The sequence below is a fragment of the Saccopteryx bilineata genome, chromosome 1, assembly GCF_036850765.1.
Source record: "Saccopteryx bilineata isolate mSacBil1 chromosome 1, mSacBil1_pri_phased_curated, whole genome shotgun sequence".
NCBI classification, from domain to species: Eukaryota; Metazoa; Chordata; class Mammalia; order Chiroptera; family Emballonuridae; genus Saccopteryx; species Saccopteryx bilineata.
Window position 1 is genome coordinate 402,031,893 of NC_089490.1, and position 25,080 is coordinate 402,056,972.

Genomic DNA, 25,080 nt, shown 5'->3' on the forward strand with positions numbered 1-25,080 from the left:
CCAGGGCCTTCCTCTGCCCCATTTTATAGTATAGAAATCAAAACCTTTAATCCAATATACAAACAAGGAAGTGTCTGATACAGTCATTTATCTGAGGCAAAAATGGGATTCCTCATGAGAGTGCACCACCCCGATCATGCAACAGTCAAGGGTGTAGGGAAAATCTTAGTCTTAAAACTAAGCCTTAGTAAAACAAACAAACAAACAAACAAAAAAACTTAAGCCTTAGGCTATAACGACGTGCCTGCTTACAGCCTGTCCCCCACACCCAATGCAAAGTATAAGTGAGCAAACATATATATATATTTACAAACTTATTTGACCAACAGTACCACAATGAAGAATTGATGCTTCTCATCTCTCTCCTTTCTGTCCCTCTCTCTATGTCTGTCTCTGTCTCTGTCACACACACACAAAGAAAATGTAGAAGCAGCATTCAGTGAAATTAAGCACCCCTTCATGATAAAAACCATGCCTCAGAAGAGCTACTGAGTTTTACCTTCGTGCCTGATGGAAGTGTCCATTTCTGAAGTGCCTCTGGGCAACCAACCAAGCCACACCCAGATTAAGGAGGGCAAGGTGATATCAGTGCCAAAACCACAGACACAGGCAGTATGTGCAGGCTCCAGGTCTGGTCCCAAGATGCAGCAGGCGTCATGAACAACCCCCTCTGACTGATCCGGGCAGAAGGCGGTCTGTGGCAGAAGTCAAGAAAGGGTGTTCAAGAAAAGACTAGGATAAGACTCTCTTGTGAATGTCCTCAGTCTCCAGCTTTATCTAAAGTGTTAATGTGTGTTATTGTTTGGAATTCTATCTCCTTTTGCACCCACTTCAAAGGTCCTTTTCTGCAGTCACTCTGTCTTTATTTTCTCAAGCAGCTACTATTAATTAAGGGGGGAGGGTGGACCCCATTTGCAGAGCTCCCATTTCTGAGCAGCCAATGAAAAATGGCCTGAGAAAATCTGAAGGCATATGAAATGAAAAGGAGAAACCAAAAATTCTAACAAGTGGAACTGAGGGCTTTCATATGAAGATGTTAGCTCTGGCCTGGTAGCTCAGCTGGTTAGAGCATCGTCCTGGCATGCCAACGTTGAGGGTTCGATCCCTGGTCAGGGCACATAAAAGAATCAACCAATGAGTGTATAAATAAGTGGATCAACAAATCGATGTTTCTTTCTCTTTCTTTCTTCCTCTCTGAGATCAATGAATTAAAAAAAAAAAAAAGGTTTTACACACTCCCATGATGTCACAGCCCACATAAGGAAGCTCACGGCTGTCATCACTATTCAACCTTATTCTGAAGCTCTTAGTTGGTGCAGTAGGGTATGAAAGAGAATCTGGACACATGATATTAGACAGGAAGAGATTCCATTCTCATTACTTCCCAACAATATGATCATCAGTGCAGAAAATAGAAAAGCTCGAATGGCCTGACCAGGTGGTGGCGCAGGGGATAAAGCATCGGACTGGGATGCAGAAGACCCAGGTTCAAGACCCCAAGGTCACCAGCTTGAGCGTGGGCTCATCGGGTTTGAGCAAAAAAGCTCACCAGCTTGGACCCAAGGTCACTGGCTTGAGCAAGGGGTTACTGGGTCTGCTGAAGGCCCACGGTCAAGGCACATATGAGAAATCAATCAAAGAACAACTAAGGTGTTGCAACAAAAAACTGATGATTGATGCTTGTCATCTCTCTCCGTTCCTGTCTGTCCCTATCTATCCCTCTCTCTGACTCTCTCTGTTTCTGTAAAAGAAATTAAAAAAAAAAAAAAAAAGAAAAGCTCGAATGGACATGCTTTTATAACAGGGGTGTCCATTCAGGGACCCAGATACAAACTCAATAGAGGCAAATGGATAGCTCTCTACTCACAATAAATAGACGACAAGAAAATGTTATCAGAACAGAGATTACAGCCCTGGCCAGAGAGCTCAGTTGGTTGGAGCATCGTCCTGAAGTGCAGAGGTTTGCTGGTTCGATCCCAAGTCAGAGCACATACTGGAACAGATTTTCCTGTGTCTCTCTTTCTCTCTCCCTTCCTTTCTAACATCAATACATAAAAATAAATTAATTAAATTTTAAAAATAAGAACGGAGATCACAAAAACATAGAACTGTAAAATATTACATAAAATTTCTATATTTAAAAAATGTGCAGATTTGTTTTTTTTTAATTTATTTATTTATTTTTGTATTTTTCCGAAGTGAGAATCAGGGAGGCAGTCAGACTCCCGCATGCGCTTGACCAGGATCCACCTGGCATGCCACCAAGGGGCGTTGCTCTGTTGCAGCCAGAGCCATTCTAGCTCCCGAGGCGGAGGCCATGGAGCCATCCTCAGTGCCCGGGCCAACTTTGCTCCAATGGAACCTCGGCTGTGGGAGGGGAAGAGAGAAAGAGGAAGGAGAGGGGGAGGGGTGGAGAAGCAGATGGGCACTTCTCCTGTGCACCCTGACCAGGAATTGAACCCAGGACTTCCACACGCTGGGCTGAGGCTCTACCGCTGAGCCAACTGGCCAGGGCCCAGATTTGTTTTTAAAGAAAACATCCTCAATGATTAGTGAAAGACCTAAAATGTCTGAAAAAATGAGTGCCATCCCATTTCTGGGTAGGAAGATGCAATACTGTATACAGATCGGATCTTCTCTGAATGAATCTGCAGGCCAGCGTGTATAGTCCAACATTCTCTGAGCACTTGTGGTGTGTCAGGCACTGCTCACGGTTCTCAACCCTAGCGGATGTGTGTTACCTGCATTCCCTCCAGAGGTGAAGGAAAGCTTCCCTGGGAGATGACCTCCAGAGTGGGGGGAAGAGGAGGAGGAGGAGGAGGGGGGGAGGAAGAGGGGGAGGAGGAGGAGGAGGAGGAGGAGGAGGAGGAGGAGGAGGAAGAGGGGGAGGAGGAAGGGGAGGAGGAGGGGGAGGGGGAGGAGGAAGGGGAGGAGGAGGGGGAGGGGGAGGAGGAGGAGGAGGAGGAAGAGGGGGAGGAGGAAGGGGAGGAGGAGGAGGAGGAGGAGGAGGAGGAGGAAAGGAAAGGAGGAAGGAGAGGCGGATGGATCCTCTGGTGCAACCTAACTTGAATAGGCAGAAGTATCTAATTCGGAGCTGAGGAGGTGGGCACAGGACCCCGAATGCCAGGCCAAGGCTTTGTCCTGCGGACACTGGGGAACCACGGTGTCTTAAGCAGGGCAGAGGCAAAATGAGTCTGAGGTTTACAACACTCCCAGGGTGCAATGGAGGGATCGGCAGGCTCAAGGTGGGAGACTAGCTGACTTTAAGAAGGCTTTGCAAAATTCCAGGGGAAAATGGAGGGATCATGTCCAAGGGGCAGAGCCTAAAGGCACAGGAACAGGGAGTGTTCCGAGGGCAGTCGGCAGGATGCAGCGGGTCTGTACGCAGGAGACCCTGACGCCTCCTTGGTTCTGGCCTGGAAGCTGGCGCCGGGGAAGACAGCCGCAGTGGCACAGGATGGGGCAGGCGCAGAGGAAAAGGTGAGAGCCAGGGCCTAGGATACCTGGGAGAAGAGCTTCCTGGGAGGGGACACCAAGTGGAGCCTGGAAAGCAGGTGCTCTGGGTGAGTGGGGAGGGAGTGGGGAATGTAAGGTCAGGAGACCTCAAGCCTAGTTCTGGCAGCTGTGCTGGCCTGGGTAGGCCGCTCAGTGTTGCTGATACTCGATCCTCTTCTGAAAACAGGGGCTCATCGTTCCTACATCCCAGATTGCAGGAGGATTAAGGAGATATAACACATGGCAAGTGCTTGGCCCAGAGCCTGGCATTGGATGAACAGGAGATCCTGCCCCTCACTCCCCAATGCCCATCACCCCATGTCCAGCCATCTCCTGCCCCGAGGCTGCCTTCTCCCTGTGGTCTTGTGTTCCCTTGACCCAGTTAGAGAGAAATGATGAAGAAAACCACCCTCTGGCTCCATCCTAAAGCCCCATCTCCCACCCCACTGGGAGGGATGGGTGCACACAGGTCTGAGCCCTGGATGAGCTGTGTAATCCCCGGATCTGACTGGGCGGTCTCTCCCACTCACCAGGAGGTACCTGCGGCAGACGGCCAGAACTGCTGGCTCCAGGCCTGGTACTGCCCCACCCATCTGTACCTCAGACAGGATACCAATGTTTTGGTGCTGTTACATCCCAGGAGACGGACCACAGCAAACCCAAAGTGAATTTTATAAGTTTTATTGCAAACCTGCGCAGGGACTGCAGGCAACCCACGCAAGGGAACACTGCAGCCCCGAGCTTCTAAAATGGCTCCTTTTTTAGGGTGGCTATCTAGGCTGAGCAAGCAAGCAGCGTTTACAAGGGCAGGAGAGGTGCGATTAGCTGACCTTGTTCTTAGCTAAGTCTCTAGGGTAGGGGGTAGGGCTTCCTGGATGCTGGGTACATAGAGTTCTGTGGAAAATATTGCTACATTTCTAACGGTTGTTTATCTTTTTTTTTTTTTTTTTTTTTCTCCAGCCAAATACTGGATGTACTCAGTTTTCATGGCTGGTGGCCTGCACCGCTTGTCCTAGGATGTCACAGGCGCCTCCTTTGGAAATAACACCAACATCCTACAATGGCTGTTACATGTGTGTCCACTGCTCTGTGGGTCTGTGGTGTGCGGGGCACTCAGGGAAGGACAGAAGGCCTGGGTTTGAGTCCAGCTCCGACACCGGGCAGCTCTAAGTGGAGGCCTATGGACAAGGGATGAAGCCTCCACGAGTCTCAATTCTTTTTTTTTTTTTTTTTTTTGAGAGAGAGACAGAGAGAGACAGGAACATCAGGAACATTGAGCAGCTCCTGTGTGTGCCCTGATCAGGGAATGGAACTGGCAACCTCCCTTCTCTGGGATGATGCTCCAACCAACTGAGCTATCCGGCCAGGGCTTAATTTTTATTGATTTTTTTTGTTTTTAAAAGACAGAGAGAGGAATGGAGAGAGAGGGGAGGGGGAAGGGAAGCATTTGTTGTTCTACTCAGTCTGCATTTTTTAGAAATGTTACATTTTTAAAAAATTTTTATTTATTCATTTTAGAGAGGAGAGGGAGAGACAGAGAGACAGAGACAGAGAGAGAGAAGGAGGAGGAGCTGGAAGCATCAACTCCCATATGTGCCTTGACCAGGCAAGCCCAGGGTTTCGAACCGGCGACCTCAGCATTTCCAGGTCGACGCTTTATCCACTGCGCCACCACAGGTCAGGCAGTCTGCATTTTTTGGTTGCTTCCCATGTGTGCCCTGACTGAGAATTGAACCAATAACCTTGTGAGTTTAACACTCTTAACCAGGGGTAGTCTACCTTTTTATACCTATCGCCCACTTCTGTATCTCTGTTAGTAGTAACATTTTCTAACCGCCCACTGGTTCCGCAGTAATGGTGATTTATAAAGTAGGGAAGTAACTTAACTTGATAAAATTTATAAAGCAGAGTTACAGCAAGTTAAAGCATATATACTAATAATCACTTACCAAGTACTTTATGTCAGATTTTTGCTAAGTTTGGCAGAGTAAATCTTTATAAAACAACATACTATAGTTAAATCTATCTTTTTATTTATACTTTGGTTGTTCCGCTACTGCCCACCATGAAAGCTGGAATGCCCACTAGTGGGCGGTAGGGACCAGGTTGACTACCACTGCTCTTAACTGAGCTAACCGACTACAGCCTTTTTAAATTTTTAAAAAGATGTTATTGGCCCTGGCCGGTTGGCTCAGCGGTAGAGCGTCGGCCTGGCGTGCGGGGGACCCGGGTTCGATTCCCGGCCAGGGCACATAGGAGAAGTTCCCATTTGCTTCTCCACCCCCACCCCCCTTCTTCCTCTCTGTCTCTCTCTTCCCCTCCCGCAGCCAAGGCTCCATTGGAGCAAAGATGGCCCGGGTGCTGGGGATGGCTCCTTGGCCTCCGCCCAGGCGCTAGAGTGGCTCTGGTCGCGGCAGAGCGACCCCCCGGAGGGGCAGAGCATCGCCCCCTGGTGGGCAGAGCGTCACCCCTGGTGGGCATGCCAGGTGGATCCCGGTCGGGCGCATGCAGGAGTCTGTCTGACAGTCTCTCCACGTTTCCAGCTTCAGAAAAATACAAAAAAAAAAAAAAAATTAAAAAAAAAAAAGATGTTATTTATTGATTTTAGAGAGAGGAGAGGAAGAGAGAATGGGGGCTGGGGAGGAGTGGGAAGCATCAACTCATAGTATAGTTCACAAAAATTAGGGGGTATTTCAAAATGAATATGAAGCTATAAAATATCCCCTAATTTTTGTGAGCAATATAGCTGTTTCTGAATGTACCTTGACCAGGCAAGCTGGGGGTTTTGAACCGGCAACCTCAGCGTTCCAGGTCGAGGCTCTATCCATTGCGCCACCACAGGTCAGGCCTCAATTCTTTCCATGTACCAAATGTAATTAATTAACACTATCCAGCTCTGCTATGTGGAGTATGTAAAAAAATAAGGGCAAATGAGTTTTGTACATAGCACATTTCTCGAAAGGTAAGAAAGGATGAATACAGGACAAGAGAACAGAAGATCTGGGAAGATACCTGACCAGGCAGTGGTGCAGTGGATAGAGCGTTGGACTGGGATACGGAAGGACCCAGGTTCGATACCCCGAGGTTGCCATCTGGGTTGAGCAAAAAGCTCACCAGCTTGGACCCAAGGTCGCTGGCTCAAGCAGGGGGTTACTTGGACTGCTGAATGCCCGCGGTCAAGGCACATATGAGAAGGCAATCAATGAACAACTAAGGTGTCGCAATGAAAAACTGATTACTGATGCTTCTCATCTCTCTCCGTTCCTGTCTGTCTGTCCCTGTCTATCCCTCTCTCTGACTCTCTCTCTGTCCCTGTAAAAAGAACAAAAGATCTGGGAAGAAGAGACCAAAAAGGACACACTTCTCTCAGGACCAGGGCAGGGTCTCAGAGCCAAAGGGTTGCAGAGGACTGAAGAAGAGTTAGTTCATCAGGCCTCCAAGACCTCGCTCGACGGCAAAGGAGAGGGGACCTCCTCAGGTCACAGGAGCCCCAAGTGGAGAGGAGGGCAGCTACCACACAAAGGCCCTAAAGGCCTAAAAGGAAGGGGTCCTGGTGGGAGGGGGTGCGATGTGACCTGGGCAGGGATGGCCCTGCAGGGGAGGGGTGGAGTCCTTAAATGCCAGGCCAAGGCCTCATTGCAAGGTAGGAGCCTCTCCAGGATTTTGAGCAGGAACACCAAGTGCTGGACTCCGTCCATTGCCCATCTCCATCCTCTTGGCCTCATCCAAACCAGGACTATAGACACACCTCCTCTGGGAAGACCTCCGCCTTCAACTCCTGCCTACCTGTGGAGTTGCCCTGGCTCTTTGTAACTAATGAGCCAGTCCTTTCCTGAGCATGGGGCGGGGTGGTGGTGTTTAAAATGAATGAGTCCAAGAGAGCTTGGACTGGGACAGGATATTTACAACATAGTCACGAGGGTCGGGCTGTACCCTGCCCGATCTCTCCTCCTCCTCACCATACACTTGGGCATACAATAGGTGCACACTAAATGCTGAAACTAGAAAGTGGGAAACCCAAGAACCCGTCAAGAGGTGACGTTCGAGGTTTGTGTACTTGAGGTTTGAACGGCTGGGTCCGGAAGCGAACGCTAAGGCAGTGGGCGAATGGTTGTTCCAGAGAGCAAGTGTTTATCAGAAGGCGGGAGAAAGGCGGGCCGGAGGCTTGTAGAACTACATTTCCCAGAAGCCCCAGCACCAGACTTTCCTCTTCCGGTCTTTCTGCCCTTCCCATAAGGAGGTGGGAGAGGCGCAGAGGCTCGCCGTGGGCGCGGGGGCGAGTGACGTGATTCCTGTGCGCCGCCTAGCGTCTCGGTGGCGCCGGTTCCTCGGCCTTAGAATCTTGAAGGTGACAGCAGGAGGTGACAGGGCTGGCCTCCGCAATGATAGCAGCAAGGCGACTGCTCGGCGCCGGGTCACTCCCCAAAAGGGTGTCTGTGCGTTTCAGCAGCGACACGGTGAGGCTCGGGCCAGGGTTGTTCGTGGGCGGGTCTCGCTGCTGTGTCTCTGCGCGCGCCGACCCTTGGGTCTGTAGAGCCTGCTGGAGAACCCTCCTCGTCTCCCTAGCCCAGTCGGGAGGGTGCCCCTCTGGCATGGGTGTAGAAGAATGGATCCCAACGGGAGGCAGACTCTCTCCTACCTCCGGCTTCGCTTAGAAGGAAGTTTTGCAGGTGGTGAAGCATCCGTGTCTTCTTCCTTCCTTGCCACAGCCTTGTGGGGCGTGAATGTGTTATTGCCCCAATGTGCATATGCAGAAAACAGTTTTGGAGAGAGATAGCACCGCCCGATTTCTCGTTCCGTGCTCTGCTTTCTGTAGTGGCATTTAAGGGGATGGGAGTCAAGCCAGTTTCTCTTAACCCTCAGCTGGGTTATGTAGAATTCCAGCCCCGCCTCTCATCAGTTTCATCCCAAGCGGGTCTCCCTCCATCATTCAGCCCTAGTGAGGCATTTCTTTTCCGTCAGTGAACACAATTTGCCTCCAGGAGAGTACAGTCAGACAAGTAAATGGACTCTACATCTGCAGGGGCTCAGGGAGGTAGTATGGTGCTTTGTGGTCCAAGGAAGACCACCTGCTGTTTTTGGCAGTATTCCCTTACATAAGTTCTTTCCTCTCTCTTTTTTTTTGGTGGCAGAGACAGAGAGTCAGAGAGAGGGACAGACAGACAGGATGAGAAACATCAATTCTTCATTGCGATTCCTTAGTTGTTCATTGATTGCTTTCTCATATGTGTCTTGACCGTGGGCCTTCAGCAGACCGAGTGACCCCTTGCTCAAGCCAGCGACCTTGGGCTCAAGCTGGTGACCTCAGGGTCTCAAACCTGGGTCCTCCGTGTCCCAGTCTGGCACTCTATCCACTGAGCCACTGCCTGGTCAGGCAGGTTCTTTTCTCTCTGAGCCACAGTTTCTTCCTCTGAAAAGTCATTCCTCTGTCAGGGGTATGAGGATGAAATGGGATTTTGGATATAAAATGCTTCACATCGTGCCGGCTGAAGAGGAAGTGCTTACTATGTGGTGGTGGTGGTAGTAAATGATGCTATGAATGATTCTAAGGCTTAAGTACCTACCTTCTCCCCAGTCCAACCCCTTCTACTCGGGGGACCCATGAATCTCTAGCTTCTGGTCTGGCCCCTCCCTCATGACCCCAGAGCTCTGCTGATCCTCTTTATCCCCAGACAGCAACCAAGAAAACCTCCTTTGGTTCACTGAAGGATGAAGACCGGATCTTCACCAACCTGTACGGCCGCCATGACTGGAGGTGAGATGGTGCTTTTTGCCTGGTGGGTGGTGGAGCAGGGCCTTCCCTTCACTGCCTTCCCTACTCTGTCTAGGCTGAAAGGTGCCCAGAGTCGAGGGGACTGGTACAAGACAAAGGAGATCCTGCTGAAGGGGCCCGACTGGATCCTGGGTGAGATGAAGACATCAGGCTTGCGGGGCCGTGGTGGCGCGGGCTTCCCCACAGGCCTCAAGTGGAGCTTCATGAATAAACCCTCCGACGGCAGGTGTGTTGAGGGAGGCAGGGCTGGGGTTGCAGGAGAAACCTGGGTGGCAGTGGCTTACCCAGGGCTTTAGGTTGTTTCTTTGTAGCAAGTAAAGTAGGAAAATGTTACCAGAGCTTGAATCAGTGGGACTGAGTTCTCTCTGGGCTCTTGGGAAAGCACAAGGAGAGACATTTGGGCTGAGCAGAACAAAGTGGTCATAGCCACCCAAAGGTGGCTAGACTGTGCACTCTCTCATTGGTGATGAGCAAGCCCCTGGGAGAGAGCATGTTGGGAGGGCAGAGAGGGATTGGCTGTCAGAGGAGACATCTTTGAGGCTTCCCTGACAAGATTGGGGGTGGAAAGACCATTCCTGGTGGCCCTGTAGCCTAACGGACCTGCTGGTCCCCCACAGGCCCAAGTATCTGGTGGTGAATGCAGACGAGGGGGAGCCGGGCACCTGCAAGGACCGGGAGATCATGCGGCATGACCCGCACAAGCTGGTGGAAGGCTGCCTAGTGGGGGGTCGAGCCATGGGTGCCCGTGCAGCCTACATCTACATCCGTGGGGAATTCTACAACGAGGCCTCCAATCTGCAGGTGGGCCGGGGGAGAGCCGTCCACAGAGGAAGAGGTGCTCTGTGTGCACTCACACACCCACTTACCTGGCATAGTTCCTAGATCGTAGCACCTGATCTGACTGGGGTCAAACGGGGAGAGTGGCGGTTACTCCTGCATGCATCATGAGTGGGACATGGCCCCCAAAGCTTCCTGCTCTGAGCCCTTCCAGTGCTCCAGGGCCTCCGTTTGGGAGGCCTTCCAGAGCTAGCTTCCTGCTCTGAGCCCTTCCAGTGCTCCAGGGCCTCCGTTTGGGAGGCCTTCCAGAGCTAGCCTCCTGCTCTGAGCCCTTCCAGTGCTCCAGGGCCTCCGTTTGGGAGGCCTTCCAGAGCTCCGTGGTTCCTAAGGAGCAGGTGGGCTTAGGAACTCACATGAGGACATATTTCTTGAAAAAAGGGTTAGGGGATCATTCAGCAGTTCTTGGCCTAGTGATGCCTGTAGTGACTGGTCTGAGGCTGTACGCCAGGCTTTCTGTTAGGCTCCACACAACAGCAACGAGGGGTACAGGACTAGCGCCTGGACCAGTGCCGGATACATAATAGCATTATGTATAAGAGTTATTAGTGTTATTACATGTTTAAAAATAAACCTCTAGAGTCCCTTTATTGCAGTAGCAGTACCTATTATAAAGATACAGAATCACACACATAAAAGAGAAAAATCTCCCACAGATCCGCTGTCTAGAGAAACTACTTGCTAAATTTTCATTGTCCTAAAATGTTTCTTTCAAAAGCACATATAGTTGCAGAGTTTTTAAGTGTTGTTATTACGATAGCACACACACTGCAGCAGTCCTCACCCCCTCCCAGAGCATCCTCCACTGTGTCCAGAGTGCGCTTTTGCCCTGGATTTGGTGATGGGCTCCTCACAGGACCTATATCCCCACTTCGGTATACACACAGTATTCCCAGGCTCCTGGGGACAGTGTCCTCACACTCTTGTCCCACAGGTGGCCATCCGAGAGGCCTACGAGGCTGGTCTGATTGGCAAGAATGCGTGCGGTTCAGGCTATGATTTTGACGTGTTCGTGGTGCGTGGGGCTGGGGCCTACATCTGTGGGGAGGAAACAGCGCTCATTGAGTCCATTGAGGGCAAGCAGGGCAAGCCCCGCCTGAAGCCGCCCTTCCCCGCGGACGTAGGTAAGACCCGGCCCAGTCCTGGGCCCAATCTGGGATCTGGCTTCAGGCCCCCACTGATTGCCCTCGGGGTTTCTGAGTTCCTTCTGCACTGGGGCCTGACACAGAGAGTGACCCTGAGATAGACCCCTTGCCAGGAAACCTGCCCCAATTTGTCCCCACCTCTGGCAGCCACTAGTCCTTTGTCCTATTTCCCCACAGGAGTGTTTGGCTGCCCCACAACTGTGGCCAACGTGGAGACAGTGTCAGTGTCCCCCACCATCTGCCGCCGTGGGGGTGCCTGGTTTGCCAGCTTTGGCCGTGAGCGCAACTCAGGCACCAAACTGTTCAACATCTCTGGCCATGTCAATCACCCGTGCACTGTGGAGGAGGAGATGTCTGTGCCGCTGAAGGAGCTGATTGAAAAGCATGCTGGTGAGGCCTGGGGCTGCAGACAGGGTTGGGACGGGGGTCCATGGGAGAGCCAGGGCTGGAAGGGCCCCGCCTGGGACGGGGGTGGGGGGGGTGACAGGTCCTGGACTCAGGACTAGGCAGGTGTGCTGGCCTCAGCCCTGACCGTCCATCCTTTTGGGCATGGACTGGGACCCTAGGGGGCGTCACAGGTGGTTGGGACAACCTCCTTGCTGTGATCCCTGGCGGCTCGTCCACCCCACTGATCCCCAAGTCTGTGTGTGAGACGGTGTTGATGGACTTCGATGCGCTGGTGCAGGCGCAGACGGGCCTGGGCACGGCCGCGGTGATCGTGATGGACCGCTCGGTAAGGGCCGGCCCACGCTCCCCGCTCATTCCCCGCCTCGTGCCAGCCTGCTCGGGCTTGCGCGTCTCTGAGAACTCTCGCCAGCTCTTGGGTCCCAGAGCCCACAGCCTGAGATACAGGGAGGGGGAGCAGGCTGCTCTGGGGAAGGTGCCCACGGAGAGTGGGCAGGGCAGCGCCCAGGGGAGGGTGGGGGTATGGCCAGAACACTGTTGGACTTGAAAGAGGCTGCTCCTGGGGGCTGGGGCTCAGGCCTTGGGTGCCTGTTCACTGTCCCTTGTCCCTCCAGACAGACGTCGTGAAAGCCATTGCCCGCCTCATTGAGTTCTACAAGCACGAGAGCTGTGGCCAGTGCACTCCATGCCGCGAGGGTGAGCACCCCCGCAGGGTGGGGCTTTCCCGGTGACTCCCCCTGGGCCGGGGCTGGGCACAGGTCCAAGGTGGGGTGGGCCCTGGGCCCTGAATAACAGGGAGGGCCTCCTGGCCTGCTGCGGCTTCTCTTAATGCAGGGGTCGGGAACCTGTGGCTCATGAGCCAGATGGGGCTCTTTTTTTTTTTTTTTTTGTACTTTTCTGAAGCTGGAAACGGGGAGACAGTCAGACACCCGCACGCGCCCGACCGGGATCCACCCGGCACGCCCACCAGGGGCGATGCTCTGCCCATCTGGGGCGTCCCTCTGTCGCGACCAGAGCCATTCTAGCGTCTGGGGCAGAGGCCACGGAGCCATCCCCAGTGCCCAGGCCATCTTTGCTCCAATGGAGCCTTGGCTGCGGGAAGGGAAGAGAGAGACAGAGAGGAAGGAGAGGGGGATGGGTGGAGAAGCAGATGGGCGCTTCTCCTGTGTGCCCTGGCCGGGAATCGAACCCGGGACTTATGCACGCCAGGCCAACACTCTACCACTGAGCCAACCGGCCAGGGCAGGGCTCTTTTGATGGCTGCATCTGGCTTGCAGACAAATCTTTAATAAAAATAACTTTAAAAATATAAAACATTCTCATGTATTACAATCCATTCATTTCCAACCACTCATGTTCATGGTTGCGGGTGGCTGGAGCCAATCACAGCTGTCCTCCGGGACAACACCAAATTTTTATTGGATAATGCCTAACGTACATGGGTCGTTGTATGGCTCTCATGAAGTACATTTTAAAATATGTGGCTTTCATGATTCAGCCAAAAAGGTTCCCGACCCCTGTCTTAGCGTCTCGTTGCTGTGGCTGCAGGTGTGGACTGGATGAACAAGGTTATGGCCCGCTTTGTGAGGGGGGACGCCCGGCCGGCAGAGATCGACTCCCTGTGGGAGATCAGCAAGCAGATAGAGGGCCACACCATCTGTGCCCTGGGTGACGGGGCCGCCTGGCCCGTGCAGGTACTCACTGCCCTGGTCTGTGGCTCTAGGGTTGGGGTGCTTCTAGACCCCAGTTCACACCGTGCCCCATCCCCTCCCAGGGCCTGATCCGCCACTTCCGGCCGGAGCTCGAAGACCGGATGCAGAGGTTTGCCCAGGAGCGCCCAGCCAGGCAAGCCGCCGCCTAAGCTGCTGCAGTGGACTGATGATGTCTGTCTAGACGGTTGGACAATAAAGCGAGCCCTCTGTCACACAAGCTTCTCTGTGGCCTTGCTCTTCCCCCTGCCACCTGAGGACCATTACTCACGGAGGCCTGCTTCCCAGACGGGGAGCCTGGAAAGGATGGGTGTCGTGAATCCACACCTGGGCCTCCGGTGGGTCAGTGAGTCGTAGACCGTCCTGAACACCAGCCTTCAGTGCAGGAAACAGGTGGCCGGAGGGGACAGCTGTGGTCTGGGCCCTGGAGGGAGGGTGGGGACGAGGACAGGGCCCGTCTGTCCTGTGAGCTGCAGGCAGGGAGAGAACTGGCTGTCTGGTCCGGCTTGGGGGAGAGGTTTATTCTTGCTTCCTGATTCGGCAGTGGGCAGATGTGAAAAGAAGAAGGGAGGAGACAATCGAAGGGCTGGGCATGGCGGGCGAAGTGGCCCTGGGCCCTCCTAGCTTTGTGGAGGCGTCCGGGTCAGTGTGGAGAAGAGGCCAGCAGGCCAGGCCGGGTCCCCCTGCCAGTCACTGAGCCAGAGGGGCACACCGTCCAGTGGGTGCCACAGCTCCAGCCAGTGGTCACTGCGGCCCAGGCACTCTGTCCAGTGCCGCTGGTGCTCCCCACGGGTCCGGCCACTCAGCTGCACCCCTCGCCTGGGTTGGGGGGTCTGGGTCAGGTGCTGTGTGGCAGTCTGGGCCCCTCACCTAGCTGCCCTGCATCCCCGCTCACCAGTGAAGTGGTTGGCTGTGCCCAGGTACAGTCCCACAGACACCAGCAGCGTCTCCCGGGCCAGTGGAGAAGAATTCCTGCAGGGAAGGAGAGAGACAGGAAGGAGAGAAGGACTTCGGGTCTTCATGGCTTCAGAAACAGGCTCAGCCTGCTGAGCGGCAGGTCACCTGGGCCCTGCGTTCTCTGACTGCGGCAGGACACGGACCTCCCCCAGCCCGAGCGGCCGGACTGCCTCTGCCCAGCGCAGGCCTACCTCATTGAATTTGGGGTTCAGGGTCCTCTTCTGAATGCTGGTCTTACATTTAGATTCCTTCCCCGCATTTGGACACAGGAAACTGGGGCAGTAGGGGTTGGATTAAGTGGGGCACTGGAGAGATGTGCCCCAGAGGAGCTGTGAGGACCCCTCACAACCCACCTGACCACCACCCCATGCTCACACTCACCAGCGGACGAAGGGGTCCGAGCAGCCGTTGGCATCCCTGGGGGCGAGGTGCACGCAGCGAGCTCGCCTACGGGCAGGCCGTCCTGCTGGGACGGACAGGCGCGCCCCTCCCCCGCCACCTGGGCCTCCCCCGCCTCCTGCGGGGTGGGGCGGGGTCAGCTGTGGCCCAGAGCCCGCCCACCCACCAGTGTTGCTGGGGTGTGAGAACTCAGAGGGGCTACAAAGGAATCAAGGCCAGTGACTGAACTTCATGATTCAATTTCTAGAAACAGTCCTTGACTTAACGGGTCAGCTGTACCCTCCGTGGCCTAAGCAGGGGAGGCTGTGGGACTGGTCAGTTCAGCACACTTTGTTGTGGAGAGGAAGGGAGCTGATGTTGCCCGGTGCCACAAACATGCCAGGAGCTTCCGAAGTGGCCTCCCACTAAGTGCCCATCGCTGCCCTCCTCCAAGGCGAGCCCCCTGTGGCAGAAGCAGCTCTGAGAGGCTGACCTCTGCCCCAGGTCAGATGCCGGGGTCCAGCCCCGGGGGGGGGGGGATCCAGGGGTCCCACAGGAGGAGACGGCGTCGGCGAAAATGGAGTGAGAGAGCCGAATTCTTTTCTTTCTCTTTATTCTCCGGTTAGCATTTACTGCCAGGCATCTCTACCAAATGCTAGTATAGCTCCCTTTTTATACACGCACACCGAGTTACAATCACATGATGTTAATTATTACTTTTGTTTCACTATGTTTTCATGTTTCCGGATAACAGTTAATTTACATCTATGAGTCACAAATCAGGTAGCAAATCATTCAAAATACAAAATAACTTGAATAGTGATAACAACATCAGTAAAAGCTTTTAGAGTATTAGTTCTAAAAGTTAACTATAAAGTGAGTTAAGGGGCAGAGAGAGATTAGCAGACGACAACAATGGACCACCGCTTGCTCAGATAAATGGCCTTGGGTTTATGCAGTGTCCTACTTTTTCTCACAAGATTCTAAAAGGCTTGCCTTTATAGAAATTAACATAACATCAAGAATAGCTTTCATCCAAAGATATGCAGAGTGTACTTGCAAGATAGCCCAGCAGCAACACAGGACATTCCATGGATTTCCCTACATTTTTAAATCTCATGAAAACATCTCATTGAGAAAGCCTAGCAATTGCCTTTAGTCAAAAGACAATTCTCTTAGTAAAACATTCTTTTCTTGCTGACTACGCTCTCCTTCTAGGCCACACAATGGGCCATTCTACTATACCTTACCTAAGATACTATTGTCTAGTCAAATATTACTATTTTATTATATTTAAACACTAGTTAAGTTCTGACTCTATTCTTCTCAGAATATACCACTATTTGCAGATCAAAGAAGAAAGGAATGTTTCTCTACTTATCACATGAAAAGGCTAGGGAGGAAAAAATGTTAAGTGAAGGCCCAAGGGTGCTCTGTGCACAGCCACTGCCTCCTAAGTCACAATTCTTTTTAACATGATTAAGAAGGAATTATCCTACAAACTTAATCCTTTACGAGGGATATCATAGCCAGCCTCTTATGTCTATGAGCCCAGTTCAAGGGGCTTACAGGCTTTTCTGTGGAACTTACACCCTCTGTCTCATTTCCAAAGAAATCACTACGAATCTACAGGGAAAGCACAGTACTATTATCCCTGTGCCACAAATAATAGCACACACCGGCCCTGGCCGGTTGGCTCAGCGGTAGAGCGTCGGCCTAGCGTGTGGAGGACCCGGGTTCGATTCCCGGCCAGGGCACACAGGAGAAGCGCCCATTTGCTTCTCCACCCCTCCACCGCGCTTTCCTCTCTGTCTCTCTCTTCCCCTCCCGCAGCCAAGGCTCCATTGGAGCAAGGATGGCCCGGACGCTGGGGATGGCTCTGTGGCCTCTGCCCCAGGCGCTAGAGTGGCTCTGGTCGCAACATGGCGACCCCCAGGATGGGCAGAGCATCGCCCCCTGGTGGGCAGAGCGTCGCCCCTGATGGGCGTGCGGGGTGGATCCCGGTCGGGCGCATGCGGGAGTCTGTCTGACTGTCTCTCCCTGTTTCCAGCTTCAGAAAAATGAAAAAAAAAAAAAAAAGAAAGAAAAAATAATAGCACACACCCAGAAAAGGGGGGATATAAGGCCAGATTAATTCAAAAAGTCAAAGGGGGGAGTATCGTTGTGCCTATCCTTTGTGGTGACTTTGTCACCCCGCAGCCATTGGTCTTCACTGCAGTGACTTTGTCACCCCGCAGCCATTGGTCTTCTCTGCTGTGACTTTGTCAATCAGCAGTTTTTGGTCTTCTTCTGCTGTGACCTTGTCAGCCAGCAGTTGTGGATCGGCTCCCGACAGTCAGACAGGCCTTTTCAGCTACAAAACACACTCTCTTCACACACACACCCTCACCACCGTTCTGGGACCTGATGCTCAATGTCTTTGTTTTGTATTTTTCTGAAGTTAGAAGCTGGAAGGCAGGCAGACTCCCACATGTGCCTGACCGGGATCCACCCGGCATGCCCACTAGGGGGCGATGCTCTGCCCATCTGGGGTGTCACTCCATTGCTGCCGGAGCCATTCTAGCTCCTGAGGTGGAGGCCATGGAGCCATCCTCAGTACCCAGGGCCAACTTTGCTCCAGTGGAGCCTTGGCTGTAGGAAGGGAAGGAGAGGAGGAAGGTGGAGAAGCAGATGGGCGTTTCTCCTGTGTGCCCTGGGCAGGAATCAAACCCGGGACTTCTACATGCTGGGCCGATGCTCTACTGCTGAGCCAACCGGCCAAGGCCAATTCTCAATGTCTTTTGCCACACTTGGCCCCTGGTGCTTCCAAAAGGACTCAGGAGGCTGGGAAGAACATGTTTCTGCCATACTTAATACAGGACTCAACTTGCAGAAAGCCCACCCACTGTGCTAGCATTTGGTTCTCAGTATGGCAGAGTCCCACAAGCACCGCCAGACACATGGGCGCTGCAGTGTGTGGGGCCTGGGGCAGGAAGTGGGTGGCACAGGGTGCCTGTCCCACCTGGGTGGGACTCGTCTGGCCTGGGGCAGGAAGTGGGTGCCTGTCCCACCTGGGTGGGACTCGTCTGGCCTGGCTTAGTCGACAGCTGCTGTACCTGTGGCTCCACTCGGAGGCAGGGCGGCAGCACCAGGCTCTGATCAGCGGGGCCTGGTCTAGTGCTGCCTCAGCCATGCGGTATCCCCACCGCTCCCAGGCCAGAGCGGTTCTGGCCTGGCCTGGTCTTCCATGAGGCCCCCTGCAGTCACTGTCACTACCTCCTGATGAGGGCCTGTCTAGGGCTCACAGCCTCAGGAATGGCACCCCCACTGCCCTAGGGGTCAACCCAGCAGTCAGGGTGCCCCACCATGTCCATTTTCCCATCCTCGCTCCTCTAACCACAGACGGAGCCCACCGGTTTCAGCCTTGGCCTCCAGCTGGCCTGGGTCTCTGCCCCCCCCCCCCGAGGGCATCGCGGTCCCAGTGCCCCACACCTGGCTCAGGTGCTGCCTGGGGTCCTGAGCACTCACAGAACACGAGAGAGATGGTTTCCATTCCTCCAAGCCCACGGCAGCCCACATACCCCAGGCCTGTCCCGCGCCTCCCTGCTCTGTCCCACCGCCCTATGCACCTCATACGGGGACACGCCATGGGAGGCGTCCAGGCTCCTGGGCCCCTGGGGCTGACGGCAGAGAGCCTGGCCACCTTGGCCGGACACCGTCCATGTCCCCCTCCTGGCCAGCTCCTCCGTCACAGGGCTGCTGGCTCCCGAAATCCCACTGCGGGCGCCGACCCCGCACACCAGCCTCCGCCTCTCCAGACACAAGCTGAAGCTCTGGGCTCAGTTGGGCACCAGCTTCCTCGGGCACCCGCAGCTCCCCCGGGTGGGGGGCACAGGCCGCTGTCGCCGCAGCTGCGGGCCCTCACACACACACACAGCCTGGTGGCTGCTTGAGTCAGGCCTGGACCGGCAAGCGCCTGTGCCCCCCCCGCCCCGTGGCCCAGGCCCGGTCCTCACCGCAGGGTCTTGCGCCTGGTATCCGGGCGGGTGAAGCCATGATAAGTGAGGGTCTCTTACCAAGCGGGCCCCCTTGTGCCCTGAACTGTCCGTGTCCACAGCTGGCTGGCCTGAGAACTAGGCAAGGCGGGTCAGGGCCTCCCCAGACACCAGGGCCCCACCCTGGCCCAGTTCCCGGACAGAATCCCCATTTGTAAACCCAGCAATGGGGACCCCCAGGCCTGCTGTCCAGGCACTGTGGGGGAGGATCAGGGAAGGACAGGTGGGTGTTCCAGGCTGGCTGTGTGGCCAAGGGGCAGCAGTAGGGGCCTGGGTCTTGTCCTCACCTTGCTGGTCCCTGGCAGCAGATTGGCTTTGACATAGGTGTCCACAGAGCCCAAGGCTGGTGGCTTGAGGCTCTGGGAAGAGACAGTGGATAGGGGGCAGGCCTGTGGCGCAGGCCCATGGCCCTGGGACCCCCATCCATCCTAACCTTGGCACAGTGAGCTGTGCAGTGCAGGGCGCTGTTGTCCACATCAAAAAGAACTGTGGTCTGACCTGTGGTGGCGCAGTGGATAAAGCGTCGACCTGGAAATGCTGAGGTCGCTGGTTTGAAACCCTGGGCTTGCCTGGTCAAGGCACATATGGGAGTTGATGCTTCCAGCTCCTCCCCCCTTGTCTCTTTCTCCTCTCTCTCCCTCTCTGTCTCTCTCTCCTCTCTAAAAAATGAATAAATAAAATAAAATAATTAAAAAAAAAAAAAAAAGAACTGTGAACTCGAGGGTGCCCAGGGCAGCTAAGGGCACACATGGTCAGTTCCTAAGGTGGCACACATGGTCAGTTCCTAAGGTGGCACACATGGTCAGTTCCTAACTGGACCCCCCCCATGGCACCACACCGCCTGCCCTGCCCCTCACAGGGCAGATGCCGGGGATGCCTCAGACCCTACTCTGGTTGAGCTGGGCCCACTGTGTCCCCTCCTCCCCGGCTGCCACTCACTGCTGTCGTCTGAGTCCCCCTCTGGCTCTGAGTCAGGCTGTGGCTGGGGTGCAGAGCCGATGGCAGGGGCCACTGCAGGGTGCAGGTCTGGGGCGCGCAGGGTGGCCTCAGCAAAGGGGTAGAAGTGTGGGAAGTAGTCAGCAATGAGATGGATGGGCCGGATGGGTCTCGGGTTCACGTCGATGGCTGTGTGCTCCTGCATGCTCACCCGCTGAGGCCACCTCCAGCTTGCTGCCGCACTGCCCGCCATGGGGGCTCAGACATGGGACTGGATATAAAGGGACCACAGAGGTTCAACGAGACATGGTGAAGAGGCATCACTGAGGGTCCTGAGGGGGGGTCCTGGGTGGCAGCCAGAACCTGAGAACAAAAGACAGGGTTGGATAGGGGGGTAGAAGTGGGGGCTCCAGCCCAGAAGGGGCCCAGTGGTGGTGCCCGCTGCGCTGCTTATCCCAAAGCTTCTCCACCTGGCCCAGCTCCCTGCAGGCTGGGTGTGCGCCTGGCTGAGGTGACTCATGTGTGCCAGAGCCTCCCCCAGCCATGTGGGAGGAGCACGGCTCAAAGCCCACCCACCTCCCGGCTCCGGAGAGGACCCCTCCCTGCCCACGACCCCGTGGGTGCCTTGCTAGCGTGGGGGAAGGGGGCCTTAGCCTCCTTCTTCTCTTGTCGACCCCTCCCCCATCCACATGCGGTTGGTTATTTTTACCCCCATCATGGGGCCTGCTGCAAGGCCAGGAGGCTGGAATGCCCAGAGGTGACACAAGGGGTGCGGGGGGCAGTGGAGGGGTGTGGGTTGGGGGCAGGGTGTGGGGGGCAGTGGAGGGGTGTGGGTTGGGGGCAGGGTGCGGGGGGCAGTGGAGGGGTGTGGGTTGGGGGCAGTGGAGGGGTGTGGGTTGGGGCAGGGTGCGGGGGGCAGTGGAGGGGTGTGGGTTGGGGGCAGGGTGCGGGGCGCAGTGGAGGGGTGTGGGTTGGGGGCAGGGTGTGGGGGCGCTTTGGAAGGTGTGGAGGGGACGCAGGGGGAGGTGAGATAGGAAGGCTCATGTGGGGGGGTCTGAGGACGGGCCACGCAGGGAAGCCAGCTTCGGCCATCTGGCCCCCTTGCAGCTCAAGCTCTTTAAAATATGGATCACAGCACATCAGCACCTCTCTCCCCTTATGTGGGCTTGGTATGAAACCCTAACCCATCGCCGAGGCATGTCCCCTGGACGCCTCATAGCGGTCCCCCGAGGGGTGGTCACCCCACCCCTCACCTCCACATTCCCCTTCGTGGTTTCCTCGACACCCCAGGCTTTGAGTGTGTGCTGCTCCCTCCGCCCCGACGTCCCTGTCCTGCCCTTTGACCTGACTCACTCCTGCTCACCTTTGGTTTCAAGTCACTGTCTTTTACCTGTTCAGCTTTCCCTCTTCCCGGTGGTCCTCGGGAGGCCACCTCCTTCCCTATTCTCAGACCGGGAGGCTCACCCTCCTGCCCAGGCTTGTGCCCCAGACCCTGTTAATCAATGAATTCCAAACCCAGTGGGCCACCTGACAGCTCAGGGAAGGGCACGTGATCCAACGCAGGCCAACACAGCCCAAGTCTGGGTTAGAGACTGCTCCCGGGAGTGAGGCCAACACACTCCCAGAGAGAGAGCCCCTGGATCCAGCCCGGCCCGAAGCTAAGTTAGTGGGTAGAGTTTTCTATCACTTGCCCTGGCGAATACTGTCTAGGTCAAGGTCTGACCGTCTATAACTCTCAACTCTTTCACACAACCCTGGTCTACATAATGGATGTATAATTCCACTATTTATATGTGACTGATTAATGTGCAATCACATGATTATCTGTGGACCTGGTCTAAGGTCTCCCCTAGACTGAGCCCCCCTCCCACACCACCAGAAGCCAGAACAGTATGTGGCTCGTCCCCTTGCACCAGCCAGGGACAGTGCTGGCCCCACCTCACAGGGCTAAAGTGAGGGTAAAGAGAAGTGAAGCCAAGTACCTGGCTCACAGTCAGTGCCCACTGCTGTGGGTGACGGTGTGCTTGGGCAGAGGCGCCCCAGCCAGGAGACCAGCTGTCCCATGGCATCTGCCCGAGGCCAGGGCCCGAGCGCAGAAGACGCAGTTGGCTACAGAGTTGATAAGGCTCTTTATTCTGTCCTGGGGTGGAGCTGCCTGGCAGGGTGAAGACAGTGGCTGCTCAGGGCCAGTCTTCAGCGCCTGGACAACCCAGGGTATTCCAGGGAGGGCTTGTAGGCACCAGGTGCTAACAGCTGCAGGGTGAACTCGGTGATGACAGCTGTGAGTCCCCAGACACGGTGTGGCCCGTGAAGGAAGACAGGCATTGTGTAGCAGAAGTTGCCACGCTGGCGGAAGTTGGTATAGCCTTGGTTCTGCACCTGCAGCAGGTGGGTCAGGGGCAGTGCAAACACTTCGTCCACCTACGGGCAGAAGGCAGCAAGAGGGCGGAAGGAGCTCTGCAGCTTCCCCCGGTTGGGACAACCCAGTCCCCCTGCATCCCTGCCCCTACTTACCTCCTTGGGGTTGGCCTTGAGGCTCTGGGGGTCCAGTGGGCCCACGCCAGCAAGCACCGGCACCACGGTGTTCTTTTCCTGCGGCAGGAGGCAGGTGGTCAGGGGAGGCCTGGCCGTAGCAGGACTTGGGAACTGGGGAGGGGAGGCTGAGAGAAAGGCTCCACCCTCGCCAGCCGTTAGTAGACAAGGCCTATCCACCTGGTCCCTGCCCTGGGGTTCACTCCAGCCATGCTGCCTGAGTCAGTTTCCCCATTCAGGCCTCTGGGCCTTTGTGGACTGTTTCTTCCACTTAGAACAGCCTTCCCGTACTTCTACTACCCTAAAACCTGCCGCTTGTCAACTCAGACCCTTCCTACCCTGTGAAGCTGCCTCTGACCCCATCCATCAAGCTGAGCAGAGCAGGTTCCACCCAGACCCACTTCCATCCCGGCACCGGAGCCTCAGTATCCCCGGTGAGAAGAGGATGAAATTACCCCTGGGCCCTCCCTGACGGGTTCTGTGGGGTGGAAGACACCAGCAGCAGGTGGTGGGTGCTCCACCGCATTCTACACCTGCAGGAGTCCATGACCATGCTCCTTGTCCCTGGGGTCCCACCTGCAGCCCAGCGCACGCAGAATGGGTGAGTGGGGTAAGGGCTGGCTGTGGCCTCAGCGCTTGGTGGGCTCACCTGGTCAAATACGGGTTGCAGGATGCCCCACACATGGTCTTCGGGCACAGCCAGGCCCACCTCCTCCTGGGTCTCCCTCAGGGCCGTGTGCACCACATCCCGGTCAGCAGGGTCACACTTGCCTCCTGGGAAACTAAACAGGCACGGCACAGGCAGCCTAGTACTTGGGCTGTTGGAGCCATGGAGCTGTGGCCGAGGGCCAGTGACTCATCTAAGCTTCTGCACCGGCAATCCACAAGACCTCTCCAGGCTCAGTTTACTCCCTGAGCAATGGAGGTAAGAGAGACACACAAATTCTGTCTATGGCGCCTGACCGGGCGGTGGCGCAGTGGATAGAGCGTCGGACTGGGATGCGGAAGACCCAGGTTCGAGACCCCAAGGTCTCCAGCCTGAGCGAGTCCTCATCTGGTTTGAGCAAAAAGCTCACCAGCTTGAGCCCAAGGTCGCTGGCTCGAGCAAGGGGTTACTCGGTCTGCTGAAGGCGCGCGGTCAAGGCACATATGAGAACGCAATCAATGAACAATTGAGGTGTTGCAATGCGCAAAGAAAAACTAATGATTGATGCTTCTCATCTCTCCGTTCCTGTCTGTCTGTCCCTGTCTATTCCTCTCTCTGACTCCCTCTCTGTCTCTGTAAAAAAAAAAAAAAAAAAAAAAAAAAAAAATTCTGTCTATGGTGGTCCCAGTGGCACTGACCTTTACCCTCCTAGGGTGTCCTCAATTGCCCCGAGGGCGGGGCCAGGGCGGGAAGCCAGAAAGCCCCGCCCCGAGCGTTTCCAAGGCTCCCCGTAGTGGCCCGGAGGGGGCGAGGTCCTGCCTTTTTAGAGAGGGGGCACAGCTCAGAGAGGTGTCGCCCGCCATAGGCGATGCGATGCGGGTGAGTTTCGAGGGGTCCGGCACGACGCCCAGGCAGGAGCACGCCCAGGCTCCAGGAGGAGGGACGCGGGTCGCTGATCCCGCCGCAGCCCGCGCGCGGGCCAAGGCGCTCTGCGCAGACCCATCCTCCAGAGGCGCAAACCGAGGCTGGAAGATACTAAGTGCCCGGCCCCAGCGGTCTCCGGGGTTTGGCGGCCTCCTCCTAAAAGGAAGAGGAGTTCCGGAGTGGTATACCTTACGTCTCCCTTGTGCCTCCCGGCCAGGAGGCTGGACCGCAGCGTGTAGAGCAGCGCCGGGACGCCGCGCACGGAACACAGCGGCACGAGCACCGCGGCCGCCGCGGGCCGCGCGCGGAGCCGGGCTGTGGCCTTCCCCAGCAGCCGCCGGCAGCGCTGCTCGCCCTCCGCCGACAGGCAGTCGGGCAGCATGTCCCGCCCGGCGCTGCCCCAACCCAGAGGGCGCCTGAAGGTGGGCGGAAAGGGACCCGGCAGCGCTCCCAAGCTCGGCGACCCGGCGGGGGCCGTGGGAGGAGTCGACCCGAACGTCCCGCCCCGCCCCTCCAGGCTGGGGAGCCGCTCCGCGGAGACCTGGGGCCGGGGCTTGCGAGAAGGGGTGGGGCCTCAGGGCCGGGCGGGACCCCAGGCGGGAAATTAGTGGTCGGGGTCTGGGGGAGCCGCCTTGTCGCAATACATAAGCGGGGCCGGACAGGGCGTGAGCGATGCCCTGGGCTGTCCGCGAGGGGTCAGTGTGGTCCGGGCCGGAGCTGGGAAGAGTGGACCGGACTGTGTGTCCTCAACCTTCCCTAGAGCCGCTCGTGTCGTGGTCGGCCCCGCGACCGGACCCAGCCCCTCTGACTCGGAGTTCAGGAGTTGGGGAGTCTTGCTGTTGAGTCCCTGCCTGTCTCCTGTCCCTGTGCGCGCGCGTGTGTCCATTCTTCTCCACGGACCTCACAGGAAATGCTCCAACATGGGCGGGGTTGGCGTTTAGGGGATTCTTGGGGCCCCCCCTAGAAGGCGGAGGACGTCAGGAGCCGTGGGAGCCCTCTCTCCCGGTTCTGGAAGGCGGCGCGCGGTGCGCCCTGCCGCTCCTAGGGACGCACTCCAGCCTGGTCTTTGCCCTGAGCTGTCTCCCCTCTCCTCTGCAATTACTACTCCTTTAGGTGTTGGTTTAAATGTCACTTTCTCGAGAAGCTCTCCTGCCTCGAGTCTTGAGATTCACCAATTCCTCCCCCTACCGCACCTTTGCCGGTGTGGTCATTGCCTATCATGATTCTGTCACCCTCCGCCGGACATGGCCCTTCCGGAACCAGATGACTCCGATCTTAACGGACAGCAGCACCTAACCGTGGAATGGCAGAG

The 25,080-nt window shown here is 55.8% G+C and overlaps 3 protein-coding genes across 4 annotated transcripts; 1 reads left to right on the forward strand and 2 right to left on the reverse strand.

The window, feature by feature from the left end:
• The first annotated feature begins 7,766 nt into the window (after positions 1-7,766).
• Positions 7,767-13,581, forward strand: NDUFV1 (NADH:ubiquinone oxidoreductase core subunit V1). Its single transcript, XM_066252215.1, has 10 exons — positions 7,767-7,952; positions 9,168-9,250; positions 9,324-9,494; positions 9,886-10,069; positions 11,037-11,226; positions 11,425-11,637; positions 11,814-11,980; positions 12,267-12,348; positions 13,201-13,346; positions 13,427-13,581. The coding sequence occupies exons 1-10, from the start codon at positions 7,878-7,880 to the stop codon at positions 13,511-13,513; spliced, it is 1,398 nt and encodes a 465-aa protein (XP_066108312.1). The 5' UTR covers positions 7,767-7,877; the 3' UTR covers positions 13,514-13,581.
• A 47-nt stretch (positions 13,582-13,628) lies between these two features.
• On the reverse strand, positions 13,629-21,786 carry LOC136319006 (double C2-like domain-containing protein gamma). Its single transcript, XM_066252219.1, is given in 14 exon segments — positions 13,629-13,831; positions 14,257-14,312; positions 14,314-14,333; positions 14,510-14,591; positions 14,700-14,763; positions 14,766-14,835; positions 18,305-18,355; positions 18,476-18,620; positions 18,692-18,801; positions 19,018-19,089; positions 19,164-19,223; positions 19,441-19,466; positions 19,670-20,029; positions 21,649-21,786. Coding segments are annotated over 13 exon segments (1,209 nt in total). The 5' UTR covers positions 19,920-20,029; positions 21,649-21,786.
• Positions 21,777-24,260, reverse strand: NUDT8 (nudix hydrolase 8). 2 transcript variants are annotated; one of them, XM_066252218.1, is made up of 4 exons: positions 23,957-24,260; positions 22,848-22,980; positions 22,181-22,258; positions 21,777-22,045 (listed from the first exon to the last, which is right to left on the reverse strand). In XM_066252218.1, the coding sequence occupies exons 1-4, from the start codon at positions 24,148-24,150 to the stop codon at positions 21,860-21,862; spliced, it is 591 nt and encodes a 196-aa protein (XP_066108315.1). In that variant the 5' UTR covers positions 24,151-24,260; the 3' UTR covers positions 21,777-21,859. The 2 variants fall into 2 exon arrangements, with proteins under 2 accessions (XP_066108315.1, XP_066108314.1); XM_066252217.1 differs by having other exon boundaries at positions 21,777-22,087; positions 23,957-24,257.
• Between the last annotated feature and the right edge of the window lie 820 nt (positions 24,261-25,080).

What these genes read in the sequence shown, in the direction of transcription:
- NDUFV1 (XM_066252215.1), top strand. Translation starts at nt 7,878, where the DNA reads ATGATAGCAGCAAGGCGACTGCTCGGCGCCGGGTCACTCCCCAAAAGG. An exon ending in TGATCGTGATGGACCGCTCG is followed by an intron (nt 11,981 to 12,266) that starts GTAAGGGCCGGC and finishes TTGTCCCTCCAG; the next exon opens with ACAGACGTCGTGAAAGCCAT. An exon ending in GTGCACTCCATGCCGCGAGG is followed by an intron (nt 12,349 to 13,200) that starts GTGAGCACCCCC and finishes CTGTGGCTGCAG; the next exon opens with GTGTGGACTGGATGAACAAG.
- NUDT8 (XM_066252217.1), bottom strand. Translation starts at nt 24,150, where the DNA reads ATGCTGCCCGACTGCCTGTCGGCGGAGGGCGAGCAGCGCTGCCGGCGG. An exon ending in AGGCACAAGGGAGACGTAAG is followed by an intron (nt 22,981 to 23,956) that starts GTATACCACTCC and finishes GTGCCTGTTTAG; the next exon opens with TTTCCCAGGAGGCAAGTGTG. An exon ending in TCAAGGCCAACCCCAAGGAG is followed by an intron (nt 22,088 to 22,180) that starts GTAAGTAGGGGC and finishes TTCTGCCCGTAG; the next exon opens with GTGGACGAAGTGTTTGCACT.